This window comes from Eubalaena glacialis, chromosome 5 (assembly GCF_028564815.1).
Source record: "Eubalaena glacialis isolate mEubGla1 chromosome 5, mEubGla1.1.hap2.+ XY, whole genome shotgun sequence".
Taxonomy (NCBI): Eukaryota; Metazoa; Chordata; class Mammalia; order Artiodactyla; family Balaenidae; genus Eubalaena; species Eubalaena glacialis.
The window spans coordinates 141053357-141071150 of record NC_083720.1 but is presented as its reverse complement, the minus strand read 5'-3'; the positions used below and the strand labels follow the sequence as shown (position 1 = coordinate 141071150).

The 17794-nt window shown below is 36.6% G+C and overlaps 1 protein-coding gene across 2 annotated transcripts in view; it reads left to right on the top strand.

Moving 5' to 3' along the window:
• Positions 1-17794, top strand: part of PDLIM5 (PDZ and LIM domain 5) — a 205463-nt gene that overhangs the window by 148748 nt on the left and 38921 nt on the right. The window contains exon 8 of one of the 2 annotated variants that reach the window (XM_061192610.1): positions 6207-6391. In XM_061192610.1, coding sequence (XP_061048593.1) covers positions 6207-6391 — 185 coding nt within the window. Of the gene's footprint in view, positions 1-6203; positions 6392-17794 lie in introns of both variants that reach the window. The other variant, XM_061192609.1, reaches the window with a different exon arrangement.

Here is a 17794-nt window from a genome sequence, read left to right as displayed (position 1 = left end):
AAATGCTTTTGGAAAAATGATGCCAATAGACTTGCTTGATGCAGGGTTGCCACAAACCTTCAAGTTGTAAAAAAAAAAAAATGCAATGTGTGCAAAGCACAGTAAAGTGCAATAAAATGAGGTGTCCCTGTATAATTCTGGATTACTTTTAAGGGAGATGTTTAAACAGGGGGACAAACAGCAAAAGGTACAAGAGGTCATTGTACATTTTGCTCTGCTCTAAGAAAAAATATACCCGAAATTATTTTATATTTGTGGAATTGTGATTGTTAAATGAGCAGAAATATTACATTGTCAGGGCTAAGTCTGTACGAAGACAGGTTACTAACTACCCTTGGAATAAAAGGTTCCTTTGAGAACCTAATGGAATGCTCTAAGCATTGATTGACATCAAATGGAGATGGGATGGGGAAAAATGCTGATTATGAGAAAATACCCCCTTTTTCTATTAGTACCATGTTCATTCAGCTTTTAGCTTTATATTCCAGTAAGTTATTTTGTTCTCCCTGTTTTAACAGAAAAAGAACAACATAAAAATCCTGGCATACTTTGTTTGATTGGAGAATTTTAATGGTTTTCATTTATCATTGTAAAACTGAGGACAGTTTTATAACTTTTTTGTATGTAGTTGTTACATGTAAGGCAATCTGTAAGCAGGAAAATTTACTCTAAAAGAAATGAATCCTAGATAGTTTTTCCTTCAAGTCAGGTGTCTTATTGTTTAAATAAACTTTCTGTTTTTGAAAAAAAGGTATGCCTGTACTTATGGACTAACTGAATATTTATCCATGCACCCACTTCTAGAGGAAGTGTTAGTAGTCATTTACATTACTTTTTATTAACAGCAGTAGGCACAAACTAAATATGTTTCGATATTTGGGAAAGGAAAACGGTTCTCAACAAGGTAAGCTCATTGGCATTCTGCAAAGCTGGAGTGCAGGGTTTCCTGAGGAGACCTTGCCACTTCAGTGAGAGGAGTACCAAAAGAGCAGTTGGGTTAATGTCAGAGGTATTTTATCTCTGATGTTTGCTTTTGTATAACAGTAATCTTTAAAATTATAATAAAGTGTAGTATAATACCAGAATTGTGTCTTTCCATTATAGTGTATTTAACATGTTGAATTTTGATACAAAAGGTCTAAGTTAAAGAATTTTGCTTAGGAAAATACAAAAAATTTTCTTGTAAATAGGATTCTGGAACAAAGGAGACTCATGACTGCTCTATACATCTAGGTCCTTTCATAGAGTTCTGACCGGATAATTCTATTGAAATTAAAAGTTGTTTATAATTATGAACTTCCAGAAATACTCCTTTCCTACTACTTCAGAATCTATGTATATCAATGTTTGTAAAACTTTAGCTAAAAACTGTGTAGCTTAAACACTGATAATTAAACCTACAATGTACAGCTGGCTTTTTAAAAAAAATTTAAATGTGTAATTAGAATAAAAGTTACCTCGAGATTATTCTTTGAACAGAGATTTTCCTTTGAAAATAGACTTGAAATTTCCAACTGTTCCCAATCTGCAGCTGAAATTGATTTGTTGTAATAGTTAAACAAATGTGGGAAAAGAATGTAAACTCAAGATAAATCAGGTTGCTGACACTGAAAGTTAACTTCTCTTTGTTTTTCTTTTGTCCTCCTTAGCTCAGTTTTGAAAAGAAACCTTTGCTCTGTCAGTATGTTTTTCTCCATTTTCAGTTTTTCAAATATGAAACAGAATCTTTGGTATTCTTGAGATGGAAGTCATATTAATTTAACATTTTATTTCAGTGCTTGTTTATTTGGCAGACTAGTGAAAATAACCATATTTGATTGTTAGCTTCTGTGGTATTAGCCAACAGTATTTACGGATTTGCTCTGATTTCCTCACTAGAATCTTTCAGAAAGCATTTTAATTTTGTTTAGAATTTAGGTATACCTTAAACAATTTAAATTTAGAAAAAATATATATGAGTCATTACTTCAGAAATAAGATACCAATCTAAGTATTCATGACATATTAGATTAATAAATTAGTCATCAATTTGAAATATTTTGCTGTTAGTGATTACTGATAACATTTTTTTCCCAAATATAAAATTACATAGCCAGTGGCTTTACTAATTTTTTAATCTTTAGTACACGATACCTAATGTTTATGTATTTTCTTTAAATAGTAGCTAACAGTTAAAAATTAGAAAAAAGGACATGGGATTTTTAGAGACCTATACATCATATATTCCAATATGTGATTGTCTAGATAAAACCTAATATTTCATTCTTTTTATGGCTGAGTAATATTCCAATGTGTGTGTGTGTGTATGTATGTATGTATACACCACGTATTTTATTTATTCATCTGTCGATGGACACATAGGTTTCTTCTATGTCTTGGCTATTGTAAATAGTGCTGCTATGAACATTGGGGTGCACGTATCTTTAGAGTTGTCGTCTTTTCCAGTTATATGCCCAGGAGTGGGATTGCTAGATCATATGGTAACTGTTTGTAGGAGCCTCCGTACTGTTCTCCGTAGTGGCTGCTCCAATTTACATTCCTACCAACAGTGTAGGAGTGTTCCTAAAAGTAGTATTTTGATCTCATTTCACAAATGAGGAAATTTACCAAGTTTAAGTAACATATCAAGGTCACAATAAATGCACCAACCTCAAATAGTTTATAATGTAGTAGAGGAGACAAGATACATAAAGAAGTTACTATTAATTAAGAAAAACCGTGGCTATTACAAATTGAAATGTAGCTTTATGCCATGCAGTTAATATCTGCCATGCATTGAAGCAAGGGGTGTCTTTACTTCTAGAAGATTGAGTGATTAAATAAAATGTTAATTGCTTAGCACAGCACACAATGCATGATGGGTATTACTGTGCTACTACTCCTATTGCTAATTATGAGTAAGATTTGGACGGGTGCAGAGGGAGAGTGGGGGGAGCACCTTCCATGCAGAGCCTGGAAAAGATGTAGAGTTGTGGACAGAGAGGAACTATGGCAAGAATATAGTTTGTGTAGCAAAGTGGTAGGCGATACGACTGAACAGATAGATTGTAGCTCTATCTTAGAAGGCTTCAAATGTCAGGCTGACGTGTAACTTAGTCCTCCACTCTCTAAATGGTTAGATCTGGTCTACATCTCCATCTTTTGTTAAGTGCATTCTGGAAACAAACCTCTCATGGAAAGTGTTTCCTTTGGATGATTTTTCATATTAGGAAGTACTTCCTTTTATTGAACCTAGTCTATCTCACCATAGATTCGACTCAACCTTCAGCAAACAGAGCGTAGCCATATAGAGTGAATCCACATGTCAGATATTTGAGCATTAGTCTCATGCTTCTTCTGAGTTTCTTTCATACCAGGGGCCAATTAACCAGTTCCCTCAACCTAACTTCACTAGGCTTGGCATTGATTTCCTGTCGTCCTGGTCACTTTCTTCTAAGTAAGTTGGCAACTCTCCTGTAATTAAATTTTAACTATTTCAGGTTATTACACATTAAATGATGATTTGGGTTTTATTATTATTTTCAGATTATGTGTTTCATCTGTAAATTCTAGTATTGCTTGGTCATAAATTCTCTTTTCAGAATTGTGGCTATATGGATTATTAGTTGTTTTTTTCAAATCCTCATGAGTAATTAACCCTAGAATTAAAATGGTCTATACTTCTCTATTACTTTCAAAAATAATTTGTTTGTAATGTATAAAAATATTGAAAATAAGTTTATTATTTGAATACATTAATTATCTTTTTCATATGTTAAGCTCATATTCTGTGTCCTAGAGTATGGTTAAGTACTTTGTACATAAATATCTCAATTAAGTCCCTGGAATTCTTATGAGCAAAGCATTATCCCCATTTAAAGTTTAGGTAACTGAGGCTTAGAGAAGTAAAATAATCTATCCCTCACAAATCTTTTATAAGGACTGACCTATAACATTTAAACACTGTTTCTATTAATATTATTTAGTGTGTCATCGTTACTGATAATTGTGTTCAGCACTACCATTAAGTAAGCCGTCTTTCACTTTTTATTTATGATAAAAATTATTAAAGTGCTTAATTTTTCATAGTATAGTATTTTTTAACATCAAGCAGATTTGAGTTTTTCATTAAACTGATTAGAAAAGTTGGAAGAAGGTGATGTCTATACTACACTTAAATTTGAGACGACAGTAATAGGGAACAATATTTCAAGAAAGTTAAAATAGCTCTAATATAATTTTTCAAAACTATTTAGTGTCAGAGGTGCCCAGAACCCACCCCAAGGTGTGATGACTCATTAGAGGACTTGACAGAACTTAGTCCATCGTAGTGCTCCTGACTGAGAGTTATTACGGTGAAAGAATACAAAGCAGAATCAGCAAGGAGAAAGGTGCATAGGACCAAGTCCAGAAGAAAGGAGGCTCAAGTTTCCAGAAGTCCTCTCCCAGTGAGGTCATACAGGATGTGTGGATTCCTAGAGCAGTGAGTTATGAGAAGACGTGCGAAGTGTTCTCTACCAGAGAAGCTCTTTAGAAACTAAGTACCTAAGACATATTTAATTGGGGCTTGTCATGTAGGCACGCTGTGCCTTGTTCATACCCAAACTCCAGACTCTCAGAAGGAAAGCAGGTGTTTATCATAAACCACATTGTTGATATAGTTTAGGCACTATGAGCCACTGTTTATCTTTTGGAGAGACTTTTATATGACCATAGGGAACTGTTTACCAGCCAAGTTGCCAAAAGCCAGTCAAAGGGCAACCTTGCAGCGGGCCTTCCTCAGGATAGGCAGCCTCAGGCCTGCTCTGTTAGGTGTTACCCAGGGTTCAAGAGGCATTGGGAAAATTAGGTAATCTTGGTCATTTGGTAGTAGAGTGGGCACGATTGCATTTGAAATTGCATTGAAATTTCAACCTAACAGTATAATTCGGGGTATTTATTTTACTAAAGTCATTTATGTAGTATCCTGTCTTTATTGATCTATTCCTCTACAGCTGTTGATTTCAGGTATTGAAGGAATTGAGTTTCTGTGCATGGAATTTTTAGCAGGCGGTAGCTAAATTTCTATTGAAAAGTTAGTAGGATGTATGTATTGTTGTTGTTGTGATTGTTGTTACTATTATTGTACTTCACTTGAGAGAAACTTATAGTATTGCATCATTCCAAAGAGCATATTTTATCATTTGAACTACCTAAAATTATTTTTTTTGAAATGATGATATACAAGTATAAATAACAAATGACTGGGATAATAAAAGCCATATGATCTTCTAAATCAAACTGGAACCACCTGTTTCACCTGTTAAGCAAATAGCTCTGATTGAAAGAAGACAATGGCAGACTTGTTTCTTGTTTTCCTGTAATCCTGAACACAGAACACTGGATGTTGCGTTAGGCGGTGGATGTTGTCTTTTGTTTACCACTGTGTAACACAATGTCTGGAACATAGTAGGTGCTTAAGTATTTATTGCATGAATGAGTGACTGAGTGTGTGAGTGAAAAGAGTGACTGGTAAGACGTCAGGGAAACTTGGTTCATAAAATACTAGAAGGATGTGGAAAAGAGGAAAACAGCATCTGTGCCATTTCATAGAAATTATCAGGGAGTCTCCAATAATTAATTGTTTTAATCTAGATGACCCTTCTGAAATGTTGAGATAGAGGAAATTAGCTTCTTATTTAAAAGGATTGGCCGTATAAGTTTTTCAGTGCTGAATTTCTCATGGTAGAACTTTTTAAAGAGAATTTCCAAAGCATTGAAAGAACTGCAGTCTGACTCCTTTCCTTCCCTTTTTCTTTTTTTCTGTTTTAAAAAAAGGCAGCCTCTCAGTCATGGTATTAGAGTTTTTCTTTTTTAAAATATCAGTTAATTAGTTTTTTTTTTAACATCTTTATTGGAGTATAATTGCTTTACAATGGCGTGTTAGTTTCTGCTTTATAACAAAGTGAATCAGTTATACATATACATATGTTCCCGTATCTCTTCCCTCTTGCGTCTCCCTCCCTCCCACCCTCCCTATCCCACCCCTCTAGGTGCTCACAAAGCACCGAGCTGATCTCCCTGTGCTATGCGGCTGCTTCCCACTAGCTATCTATTTTACGTTTGGTAGTGTATATATGTATTTTTGTTTTCCTTAGAGATTTAATAAATTGAGGAAAGAACGAATCATTGATGAGTTAGATCGCTACCGCGTCACCAAAAATGTTTCCTTCTTTTCTCTCCAGCAGCGCCCAGGAGCCCTCTCAGCAGCCGGCCGCCTCAGCAGCTGCAGCTGGGAGCATGCCTGAGGGGCCGGGAAGCCCAGGCTCAGCCAGACCAGGGGTGGCCGGGCTCACCACTGCTGCCGCCTTCAAGCCTCTAGGGTCCACCGGCGGCATCAAGTCACCAAGCTGGCAACGGCCCAACCAAGCAGGTACTAAGCCCAAGAAATCTCTTGCTTTTTGCATTTAAGTGTAATTATGAAAATGTGTTCTGGGATATATGATAGAATTCACTGGTGAAACCCATTCTCAACTAAGATTTACAAAGGACTGGGAAGAGTAGGTACAGCTATTTTCCTCTCTGAAGTGTCTCATAAACATTCTCTGTGTGTGTTTGACACAATTGCCACTTGCTATTTGTAATTATAGAATTGAGAGCGTTTCCTGGTTTCCTAGATTACCCAGGAGGCATGGGTTCAATTGTAAATTTGGGGTCTTATTAACAAACTATGTTGTTGGAAGGTTAGCCTTGGAAATACAACATTTTAGTTTCGATCATGTATACAAAATAACAACAGAAGCACTTGTTGCCATCAAACAATTATTGAAGAAAGGTCTTTTACTTCCTGTCCTTGAGCTCCATCTGGAAACCTGAGTTTTCATTCACTTCTACAGATAAATAGCTTTAAATAAAGTCACTTAACCTTGACCCTCAGTTTTCTGATCTGCAAAATGGAAGGAGACTAAATGCTTCTCCCAACATGAATGAAGGTTATGGTTATAGGACGAAAGTACCTCTCTTAAGAGGAAGATGGGACTATCCTTCAATGTCGCTGATCCCACCCTCAGTCTTTTTACACTCTTTACACTCTCCCTGAATGATCTCTCACCCAGGTTCCTTTTACTACCCGGCCACTGATAATTTACAGTCCTCTCTCTCCTGATCTCCGTACCCTCAGACTTGTTGACCTCCTTACTGTTTCCAGGTGGCACCTCAAATGCAGTGTGTCTGAAAATATCGTACCTGTCTCTGGAGATGTCACAGTCACCCAGGCGCCAAAGCTAGAATGGAAGCTTGAGAGTCCCGCCTCTACCCCCATGTTCTCACAGTAACTAATACCTAATGATTCCACATCTTAGTATTTCTCAAATTTCTTTTCTCCTCTTTGTGGTCACAGCCATTGGCTTGGTTCGGGCCCTGGTCTTTACAAACAGCTCCTAACTAATTTCCCCATCTCCTTCTCACCCTGTCAGTCTGTCCTCCTTACTGCAAGTGACCTTCTAAAGCTCTCACTTGCCCGTGTCACTCTCCTGCTTCAAGTGCTGGCCTGTTTCCCCCTCCTTCACTAATCATTAAGACCTTTTCCACTCTGACCCCTGCTAACTTTTCAAGCTCATTTCCTGCTGCTCCCAATTTATTATCTGTGCTGTGGTTTTAGTAGAGTATCTTCAGTTATTGAGACATGCCATGCTACCCTGCTTTTGAAAGTTCTGGTTCCTCTGCAAAGAAGGAACTTTTTTAACCTAATCCCCTATATATTTCTAGTCTTCCCTCATCAGTTTTGGGATGAGTATTGATTGAATACACAAGGGGCTGCTTTGAAAAATATGATAGCTTTAAAAATAGGTCATTTATTATTTTTTTAAAATTTTTTTATTTTGCTTATTTTTGGCTGCATTGGGTCTTTGTTGCTGCGCCCGGGCAGTGAGTGGGGCTACTCTTTGTTGCGGTGCGCGGGCTTCTCATTGCAGTGGCTTCTCTTGTTGCAGAGCACGGGCTCTAGGCGCGCGGGCTTCAGTAGTTGCAGCACGCGGGCTCAGTAGTTGTGGCTCACGGGCTTAGTTGCTCCGTGTCACGTGGGATCTTCCCGGATCAGGGATCGAACCCGTGTCCCCTGCATTGGCGGGTGGATTCTTAACCACTGTGCCACCAGGGAAGCCTGGTCATTTATTATTTAAGAACATTTTTTTTTACAGTTCACAAGAGTGGAAAAAGTGAACTTGTAATTAATTAGGAATCCATCTTTGTATTTTCCATAGCATTTAAATACATTAACACTAACTTCACTTATTGTAAATTATCTTTAAGAAATCATGTATTTTTTATATAGTTAAAATTTATTTCGTAGTATCATTTTGTGTATTCTTGAATTACCATTACTAATTTTGCAAAGAAGCTCAAAGCTTTGTGCTGTGGGAGAAAGAGGCAAGGCTACTGTATATGATCTAGACTATTTTAAAGAGAAGGCTATTTTATTACTTTTGAAAACTTAAACTATTTAGGCTAATATCATTAGCCTCTGAAATTTCTGGACTATTAATTGACTTAGCAAGACCTGTCCTCTTGGTAAAAATGCTGACACCTTAGCCCCACACATTTTTAATTATTTCCATTTACTTAAAGCTTATCTATGTCGATGGAGAGTTGCTGTAATTATTTTGTATGTGATTAGAATACTGAAAGCAACTTTCATAAAAAAAATTTTTGGTATGGTAATTGGAAGGGAACAGGAGAATGTTTCCTAAAAGAGCAAGGAAAAGGCTAAATTTCAGAGGTAGAAACTGAAGGGAGGCTACAAAGTATATGTACTGTGAAGGACAGAAAGTATATGTAGTGCCTTTGGAAATTCAGAAACTATGGACAGAAGACCACTCTGCCTATTACTAGAGTAAAAAGAAAAAATTCCAGTTGACGTGGAACTCCTGGAGGATACACTACAGCAAAATTACCACAAGAGGGCGATCGAATCCTTCTTTCTCTCAGTCTAATTTAATAATCAAAGCAGGCAAATAACTATAATCATGATTCACATGGTTAGTATTTAAAATATTAATCTTTTTACAGAAGGTATAGCTGAATCTAATTTGAGCAAAACTATAACAGGATAGAAAATTATACATTATATAACGTAAAGCGTTAATTATTATTGAAAGAAAATGTTTTGCCATTGTGAAGTCTTAGTTGAATTACATCATGATGCTTAGCTCAAATCAGAAAATATTTGCAGAACTCCTGCTGTTTATCTTGCTCTGGGTGCTACAAACTGGCACTTAGTTTATGTTATGTAAAACTTACTTATTTTATGCTCTTTTGTAAAAATTGTAAAATAAATACAAAATTCCCAGTCACTCAAGTTCTTTTATTCTACCCTACCTAACAGTATACCATATTTCCAAAAAACCCAAAACAAAACAACACCCCAGAATCTACTCTTAGTCTTTGATAAATAGTTTCAAGGGCTTCCTAATGCAAATGGGAAAAGTTCTCTTGATTCAGGAGGTGGTAACTGTCACATGATGTGTTCTTATGTTCTTCACAACTCACCCGTGAAAAGGACAGTTCCGACCAAAGGGTGCAAAAGCTACAAAGGCAAGTCACTGCACTAGTGTGGACTCAGATGAAGTGCTAAGCAGGTGGCATTGCTTCTCTCACATGGAGAACTTCAGGTGTCTTTCTCTTGATAATTCACAGCTGTGCTCTAGTGTGGGTAAAGAAGGAGGGAAAAAAAGATTTTTTATTCCCCCCACCCTCATACCATCACCCAAGAGTGCCTATCACTAATGATGTCATTTTATTTTATTTATTTATTTTTAAGGCATTTCTTTCTTTTTTAAAATTTATTTATTTAATTTATTTATTTTTGGCTGTGTTGTGTCTTCGTTGCTGCGTGCGAGCTTTCTCTAGTTGCGGCGAGCGGGGGCTTCTCTTGTTGCAGAGCGTGGGCTCGAGGCGTGCGGGCTTCAGTAGTTGCAGCACGTGGGCTCAGTAGTTGTGGCGCAAGGCTTAGTTGCTCCATGGCATGTGGGATCTTCCCAGATGCAGGGATCGAACCCGTGTCCCCTGCATTGGCAGGCGGATTCTCAACCACTGTGCCACCAGGGAAGCCCCACTAATAATGTCATTTTAAAGTAATTCCTACAGTTGAGTGGGAAGGATGGGATTAGAATCACTAAAATGCAGTCTGTGGCCTGCTTAGTTGATTATGAAACAGTTTAATGGATCATAGCCAGTATTTTCATTAAAAAATGAAATTGAATAGAAAATATGAGAATATTCTACTATATGAAGTATCTTAACATATTAAGGGTAGGTATCATGTTATGAAAATGTGGCTTTAGATTATATATATGTATGTAAGTGTATATCTATACACACGTACAAACATATTTTAGATCAGCAGGTAAAATGAACAGCAGGTAAAGTGTATTTCTTATTGTTTTTTATAGTTAAGAAAAAGTTTGAAAGTCACTTACTTAAATAAGTATTTTAGTCATACTTTTGTCTATTTGGGATGATTAATTTAGTTTTGAAATGATAACCGAAAAAAAAAAGACTGCGTTGAAGGGGCTAATTGAAATTTTAAGACCTACTACTGTATTCTGAATCTGTCGAGGTTTCTATTACCTCCATTGAAATTCTGACTTTAAATCTTAGATCATTTCACTTGTGGTGTACTATAACCTGTGTATCCAGAAGTCTTTCAAGAAGACAGTAACGTAATACCAGTTGGTAAATAGGAACTAGGTGTGTATGTAACAGCATTATGGTTTAGACTGGATCCTCTTCTTTTTCTCGGGCGTATAGTTTTCACGTACACCACCACACATGCACAAGCTTGCCAGTGACTGACAAAGAGAGAAATATTTTAAGATGTAAAGTGTTAAAAAGTTCATAGTCTACATGAAAGTATCAGGATACAAAAGAAGTGAGAATCCATGCTTGAGTTTTTAAGTAAGCTAGCAATACTACTGCCTACCTGCCCTGTGTTTTGGTAATACTTCCATAATTCAGATGCAGTAGTCCCTTTGGAAGTGTTTACTTGATCTAGAAAAATACATAAAAGGTGAGATTCTTCTTGATATTTTTCAGAATTGAGGATTTGTACTTTTTTATACTAATATTTTAGTTCACTATATTTGTATGTCTAATAGGTTTTTTAATACTCAAAACCTTCATATTATATACAATAAGTGGTTAGATAGATATTCTTAAAAAGTTCATAAATTTAATCATATAAGTTTAAAAATATGTTCCTGTGTTTATGTAGGTGCCCTAATTTGCTATGTAATATTTTTTTTAGATTCTCTTTAGATTATAGGTACCAGCTTAGGTAAATTTAATTCATTTGACACAAGTATACATATAAAATATTACTATCTTACCAAATATAGTCAGATGTTTTTTCACAAATCCAGTCTTAAAGTTATGAAGGACTATATGTTTGATGTACATCAGTTTCCTAACTTTAGTTTAATTATATAAACTAAATGAGAATGACCAATTCATTAGAATATAAACAGTGCTTTGCTAGATCAGGCCTACTGTTTTGGTTTTTTTTTCATTTTTATTTTTATTTTTTTTAACCTTTTATTTATTTTTATTTATTTTTACTTTTTATTTTTTTTAACATGTTTATTGGAGTATAATTGATTTACAATGGTGTGTTTTTCTGCTTTATAACAAAGTGAATCAGCTATACATATACATATATCCCCATATCTCTTCCCTCTTGCGTCTGCCTCCCTCCCACCCTCCCTATCCCACCCCTCTAGGTGGTCACAAAGCACCGAGCTGATCTCCCTGTGCTATGCGGCTGCTTCCCACTAGCTATCTATTTTACATTTGGTAGTGTATATATGTCCATGCCACTCTCTCACTTTGTCCCAGCTTACCCTTCCCCCTCCCCGAGTCCTCGAGTCCGTTCTGTAGTAGGTCTGCGTCTCTATTCCCATCCTGCCCCAGGTTCTTCATGACCTTTTTTTTTTTTTTACATTTCTTATACATGTGTTAGCATGCAGTATTTGTTTTTCTCTTTCTGACTTACTTCACTCTGTATGACAGACTCTAGGTCCATCCACCTCACTACAAATAACTCAATTTTGTTTCTTTTTATGGCTGAGTAATATTCCATTGTATATATGTGCCACATCTTTTTTATCCATCCATCTGTCGATGGACACTTAGGTTGCTTCCATGTCCTGGCTATTGTAAATAGAGCTGCAATGAACACTGTAGTACGTGACTCTTTTTGAATTATGGTTTTCTCAGGGTATATGCCCAGTAGTGGGATTGCAGGATCATATGGTAGTTCTATTTTTAGTTTTTTAAGGAACCTCCATACTGTTCTCCATAGTGGCTGTATCAATTTACATTCCCACCAACAGTGTAAGAGGGTTCCCTTTTCTCCACACCCTCTCCAGCATTTATTGTTTGTAGATTTTTCGATGATGGCCATTCTGACCGGTGTGAGATGATACCTCATTGTAGTTTTGATTTGCATTTCTCTAATGATTAATGATGTTGAGCATTCTTTCATGTGTCTGTTGGCAATCTGTATATCTTCTTTGGAGAAATGTCTGTTTAGGTCTTCTGCCCTTTTTTGGATTGGGTTGTTTGTTTTTTTGATATTGAGCTGCATGAGTTGCTTGTATATTTTGGAGATTAATCCTTTGTCAGTTGCTTCATTTGCAAATATTTTCTCCCATTCTGAGGGTTGTCTTTTCGTCTTGTTTATGGTTTCCTTTGCTGTGCAAAAGCTTTGAAGTTTCATTAGGTCCCATTTGTTTATTTTTGTTTTTATTTCCATTTCTCTAGGAGGTGGGTCAAAAAGGATCTTGCTGTGATTTATGTCATAGAGTGTTCTGCCTATGTTTTCCTCTAAGAGTTTGATAGTGTCTGGCCTTACATTTAGGTCTTTAATCCAATTTGAGTTTATTTTTGTGTATGGTGTTAGGGAGTGTTCTAATGTCATTCTTTTACATGTAGCTGTCCAGTTTTCCCAGCACCACTTATTGAAGAGGCTGTCTTTTCTCCATTGTATATTCTTGCCTCCTTTATCAAAGATAAGGTGACCATATATGCATGGGTTTCTCTCTGGGCTTTCTATCCTGTTCCATTGATCTATATTTCTGTTTTTGTGCCAGTACCAAACTGTCTTGATTACTGTAGCTTTGTAATATAGTCTGAAGTCAGGGAGCCTGATTCCTCCAGCTCCATTTTTCGTTCTCAAGATTGCTTTGGCTATTTGGGGTCTTTTGTGTTTCCATACAAATTGTGAAATTTTTTGTTCTAGTTCTGTGAAAAATGCCAGTGGTAGTTTGATAGGGAGCATTGAGTCTGTAGATTGCTTTGGGTAGTATAGTCATTTTCACAGTGTTGAATCTTCCAGTCTAAGAACATGGTATCTCTCTCCATCTGTTTGTATTATCTTTAAAATCTTTCATCAGTGTCTTATAGTTTTCTGCATACAGGTCTTTTGTCTCCTTAGGTAGGCTTATTCCTAGGTATTTTATTCTTTTTGTTGCAGTGGTAAATGGGAGTGTTTCCTTAATTTCACTTTCAGATTTTTCATCATTAGTGTATAGGAATGCAAGAGATTTTGGTGCATTAATTTTATATCCTGCTACTTTACCAAATTCATTGATTAGTTCTAGTAGTTTTCTAGTAGCATCTTTAGGATTCTCTATGTATAGTATCATGTCATCTGCAAACAGTGACAGCTTTACTTCTTCTTTTCCGATTTGGATTCCTTTTATTTCTTTTTCTTCCCTGATTGCTGTGGCTAAAACTTCCAAAACAATGTTGAATAATAGTGATGAGAGTGGGCAACCTTGTCTTGTTCCTGATCTTAGTGGAAATGGTTTCAGTTTTTCACCATTGAGGACGATGTTGGCTGTGGGTTTGTCATATATGGTCTTTATTATGTTGAGGTAAGTTCCCTCTCTGCCTACTTTCTGCAGGGTTTTTATCATAAATTGGTGTTGAATTTTGTCAGGAGCTCTTTCTGCATCTATTGAGTTGATCATACGGCTTTTCTCCTTCAATTTGTTAATATGGTTTATCACATTGATTGATTTGTGCATATTGAAGAATCCTTGCATTCCTGGGTTAAACCCCACTTGATCATGGTGTATGATACTTTTAATGTGCTGTTGGATTCTGTTTGCTAGTATTTTGTTGAGGATTTTTGCATCTATGTTCATCAGTGATATTGGCCTGTAGTTTTCCTTCTTTGTGACATCTTTGTCTGGTTTTGGTATCAGGGTGATGGTGGCCCTGTAGAATGAGTTTGGGAGTGTTCCTTCCTCTGCTATATTTTGGAAGAGTTTGAGAAGGATAGGTGTTAGCTCTTCTCTAAATGTTTGATAGAATTCGCCTGTGAAGCCATCTGGTCCTGGGCTTTTGTTTGTTGGATGATTTTTAATCACAGTTTCAATTTCAGTGCTGGTGATTGGTCTGTTTCTACTTTGTATTTCTTCCTGGTTCAGTCTCAGAGGTTGTGCTTTTCTAAAAATTTGTCCATTTCTTCCAGGTTGTCCATTTTATTGGCCTGTAGTTGCTTGTAGTAATCTCTCATGATCCTTTGTATTTCTGCAGTGTCAGTTGTTACTTCTCCTTTTTCATTTCTAATTCTATTGATTTGAGTCTTCTCCCTTTTTTTCTTGATGAGTCTGGCTAATGGTTTATCAATTTTGTTTATCTTCTCAAAGAACCAGCTTTTAGTTTTATAGATCTTTGCTATTGTTTTCTTCATTTCTTTTTCATTTATTTCTGATCTGATCTTTATGATTTCTTCCCTTCTGCTAGCTTTGGGGTTTTTCTGTTCTTCTTTCTCTAATTGCTTCAGGTGCAAGGTTAGGTTGTTTATTTGTTTCTTGTTTCTTGAGGTAGGATTGTATTGCTATAAACTTCCCTCTTAGAACTGCTTTTGCTGCATCCCATAGGTTTTGGGTCATTGTGTTTTCATCGTCATTTGTTTCTAGGTATTTTTTTATTTCCTCAGTGATCTCTTGGTTATTAAGTAGTGTATTGATTAGCCTCCATGTGTTTGTATTTTTTACAGATTTTTTTCCTGTAATTGATATCTAGTCTCTTAGCGTTGTAGTCAGAATAGATACTTGATACGATTACAATTTTCTTAAATTTACCAAGGCTTGATTTGTGACCCAGGATCTGATCTATCCTGGAGAATGTTCCATGATCTCTTGAGAAGAAAGTGTATTCTCTTGTTTTTGGATGGAATGTCCTATAAATATCAATTAAGTCCATGTTGTTTAATGTATCATTTAAAGCTTGTGTTTCCTTATTTATTTTCATTTTGGATGATTTGTCCATTGGTGAAAGTGGGGTGTTAAAGCCCCCTACTATGATTGTGTTACTGTCGATTTCCCCTTTTATGGCTGTTAGTATTTGCCTTATGTATTGAGGTGCTCATATGTTGGGTGTATAAATATTTACAATTGTTATATCTTCTTCTTGGATTGATCCCTTGATCATTATGTAGTATCCTTCTTTGTCTCTTGTAATAGTCTTTGTTTTATAGTCTATTTTTTCTGATAGGAGAATTGCTACTCCAGCTTTCTTTCGATTTCCATTTGCATGGAATATCTTTTTCCATCCCCTCACTTTCAGTCTGTATGTGTCCCTGGGTCTGAAGTGAGTCTCTTGTAGACAGCATATACACGGGTTTTGTTTTTGTATCCATTCAGCCAGTCTGTGTCTTTTGGTTGGAGTATTAAATCCATTTACATTTAAGATAATTATCGATATGTATGTTCCTATTACCATTTTCTTAATTGTTTTGGGTTTGTTATTGTAGGTCTTTTCTTTCTCTAGTGTTTCCTGCCTAGAGAAGTTCCTTTAGCATTTGTTGTAAAGCTGGTTTGGTGGTGCTGAATTCTCTTAGCTTTTGCTTGTCTGTAAAGGTTTTAATTTCTCCCTCAAATCTGACTGAGATCCTTGCTGGGTAGAGTAATCTTGGTTGTAGGTTTTTCCCTTTCATCACTTTAAATATGTCCTGCCACTCCCTTCTGGCTTGCAGAGTTTCTGCTGAAAGATCAGTTGTTAACCTTATGGGGATTCCCTTGTATGTTATTTGTTGTTTTTCCCTTTCTGCTTTTAATATTATTCTTTGTATTTAATTTTTGATAGTTTGATTAATATGTGTCCTGGCGTGTTTCTCCTTGGATTTATCCTGTATGCGACTCTCTGCGCTTCCTGGACTTGACTAACTATTTCCTTTCCCATATTAGGGAAGTTTTCAACTATAATCTCTTCAAATATTTTCTCAGTCCCTTTCTGTTTCCCTTCTTCTTCTGGGACCCCTATAATTCGAATGTTGGTGTGTTTAATGTTGTCCCAGAGGTCTCTGAGACTGTCCTCAATTCTTTTCACTCTTTTTTCTTTATTCTGCTCTGCAGTCATTATTTCCACTATTTTATCTTTCAGGTCACTTATCCGTTCTTCTGCCTCAGTTATTCTGCTATTGATTCCCTCTAGAGTTTTTAAATTTCATTTATTGTGTTGTTCGTCATTGTTTGTTTGCTCTTTAATTCCTCTAGGTCCTTGTTAAACGTTTCTTGTATTTTCTCCATTCTGTTTACAAGATTTTGGGTCATCTTTACTATCATTACTCTGAATTCTTTTTCAGGTAGACTGCCTATTTCCTCTTCATTTGTTTGGTTTGGTGGGTTTTTACCTTGCTCCTTCATCTGTTGTGTGTTTCTCTGTCTTCTCATTTTGCTTAACTTACTGTGTTTGGGGTCTCCTTTTCGCAGGCTGCAGGTTCGTAACTCCCGTTGTTTTTGGTGTCTGCCCGCAATGGCTAAGGTTGGTTCAGTGAGTTGTGTAGGCTTCCTGGTGGAGGGGACTAGTGACTGTGTTCTGGTGGATGAGGCTGGATCTTGTCTTTCTGGTGGGCAGGTCCACGTCTGGTGGTGTGTTTTGGGATGTCTGTGACCTTATTATGATTTTAGGCAGCCTCTCTGCTAATGCGTGCACTTGTGTTCCTCCTGTCTTGCTAGTTGTTTGGCATAAGGTGTCCAGCACTGTAGCTTGCTGGTCGTTGAGTGGAGCTGGGTCTTGGCGTTGAGATGGAGACCTCTGGATGATTTTTGCCATTTGATATTACGTGGAGCTGGGAGGTCTCTGGTGGACCAATGTCCTGAACTTGGCTCTCCCACCTCAGAGGCACAGCCCTGACGCCCAGCCAGAGCACCAAGACCCTGTCATCCACACGACTCAGAATAAAAGGGAGAAAAAAAAAGAAGAAAGAAAGAAAAAAAGTAAATAAAATAAAGTTATTAAAATAAAAAATAATTATTAAAAGTAAAAAAAAAATTTTTTAAGTAATTAAAAAAAAAAAAGAAAGAAGAGAGCAACCAAACCAAAAAACAAATCCACCAATGATAACAAATGCTAAAAACTATACTAAAAAAAAAAAAAACAAGAAACAAACAAAAAAACAGACAGAACCCTAGGACAAATGGTAAAAGCAAAGCTATACAGACAAAATCACACACAGAAGCATACACGTACACACTCACAAAAAGAAAAAAAGGGAAAAAAATATATATGTCGTTGCTCCCGAAGTCCACCACCTCAATTTCGGATGATTCGTTGTCTATTCCGGTATTCCACAGATGCAGGGTGCATCACATTGATTGTGGAGATTTAATCCACTGCTCCTGAGGCTGCTGGGAGAGATTTCCCTTTCTCTTCTTTGCTCCCACAGCTCCCGGGGTTCAGCTTTGGATTTGGCCCTGCCTCTGCGTGTAGGTCTCCTGAGGGCATGTGTTCTTCGCTCAGACAGAACGGGGTTAAAGGAGCAGCTGCT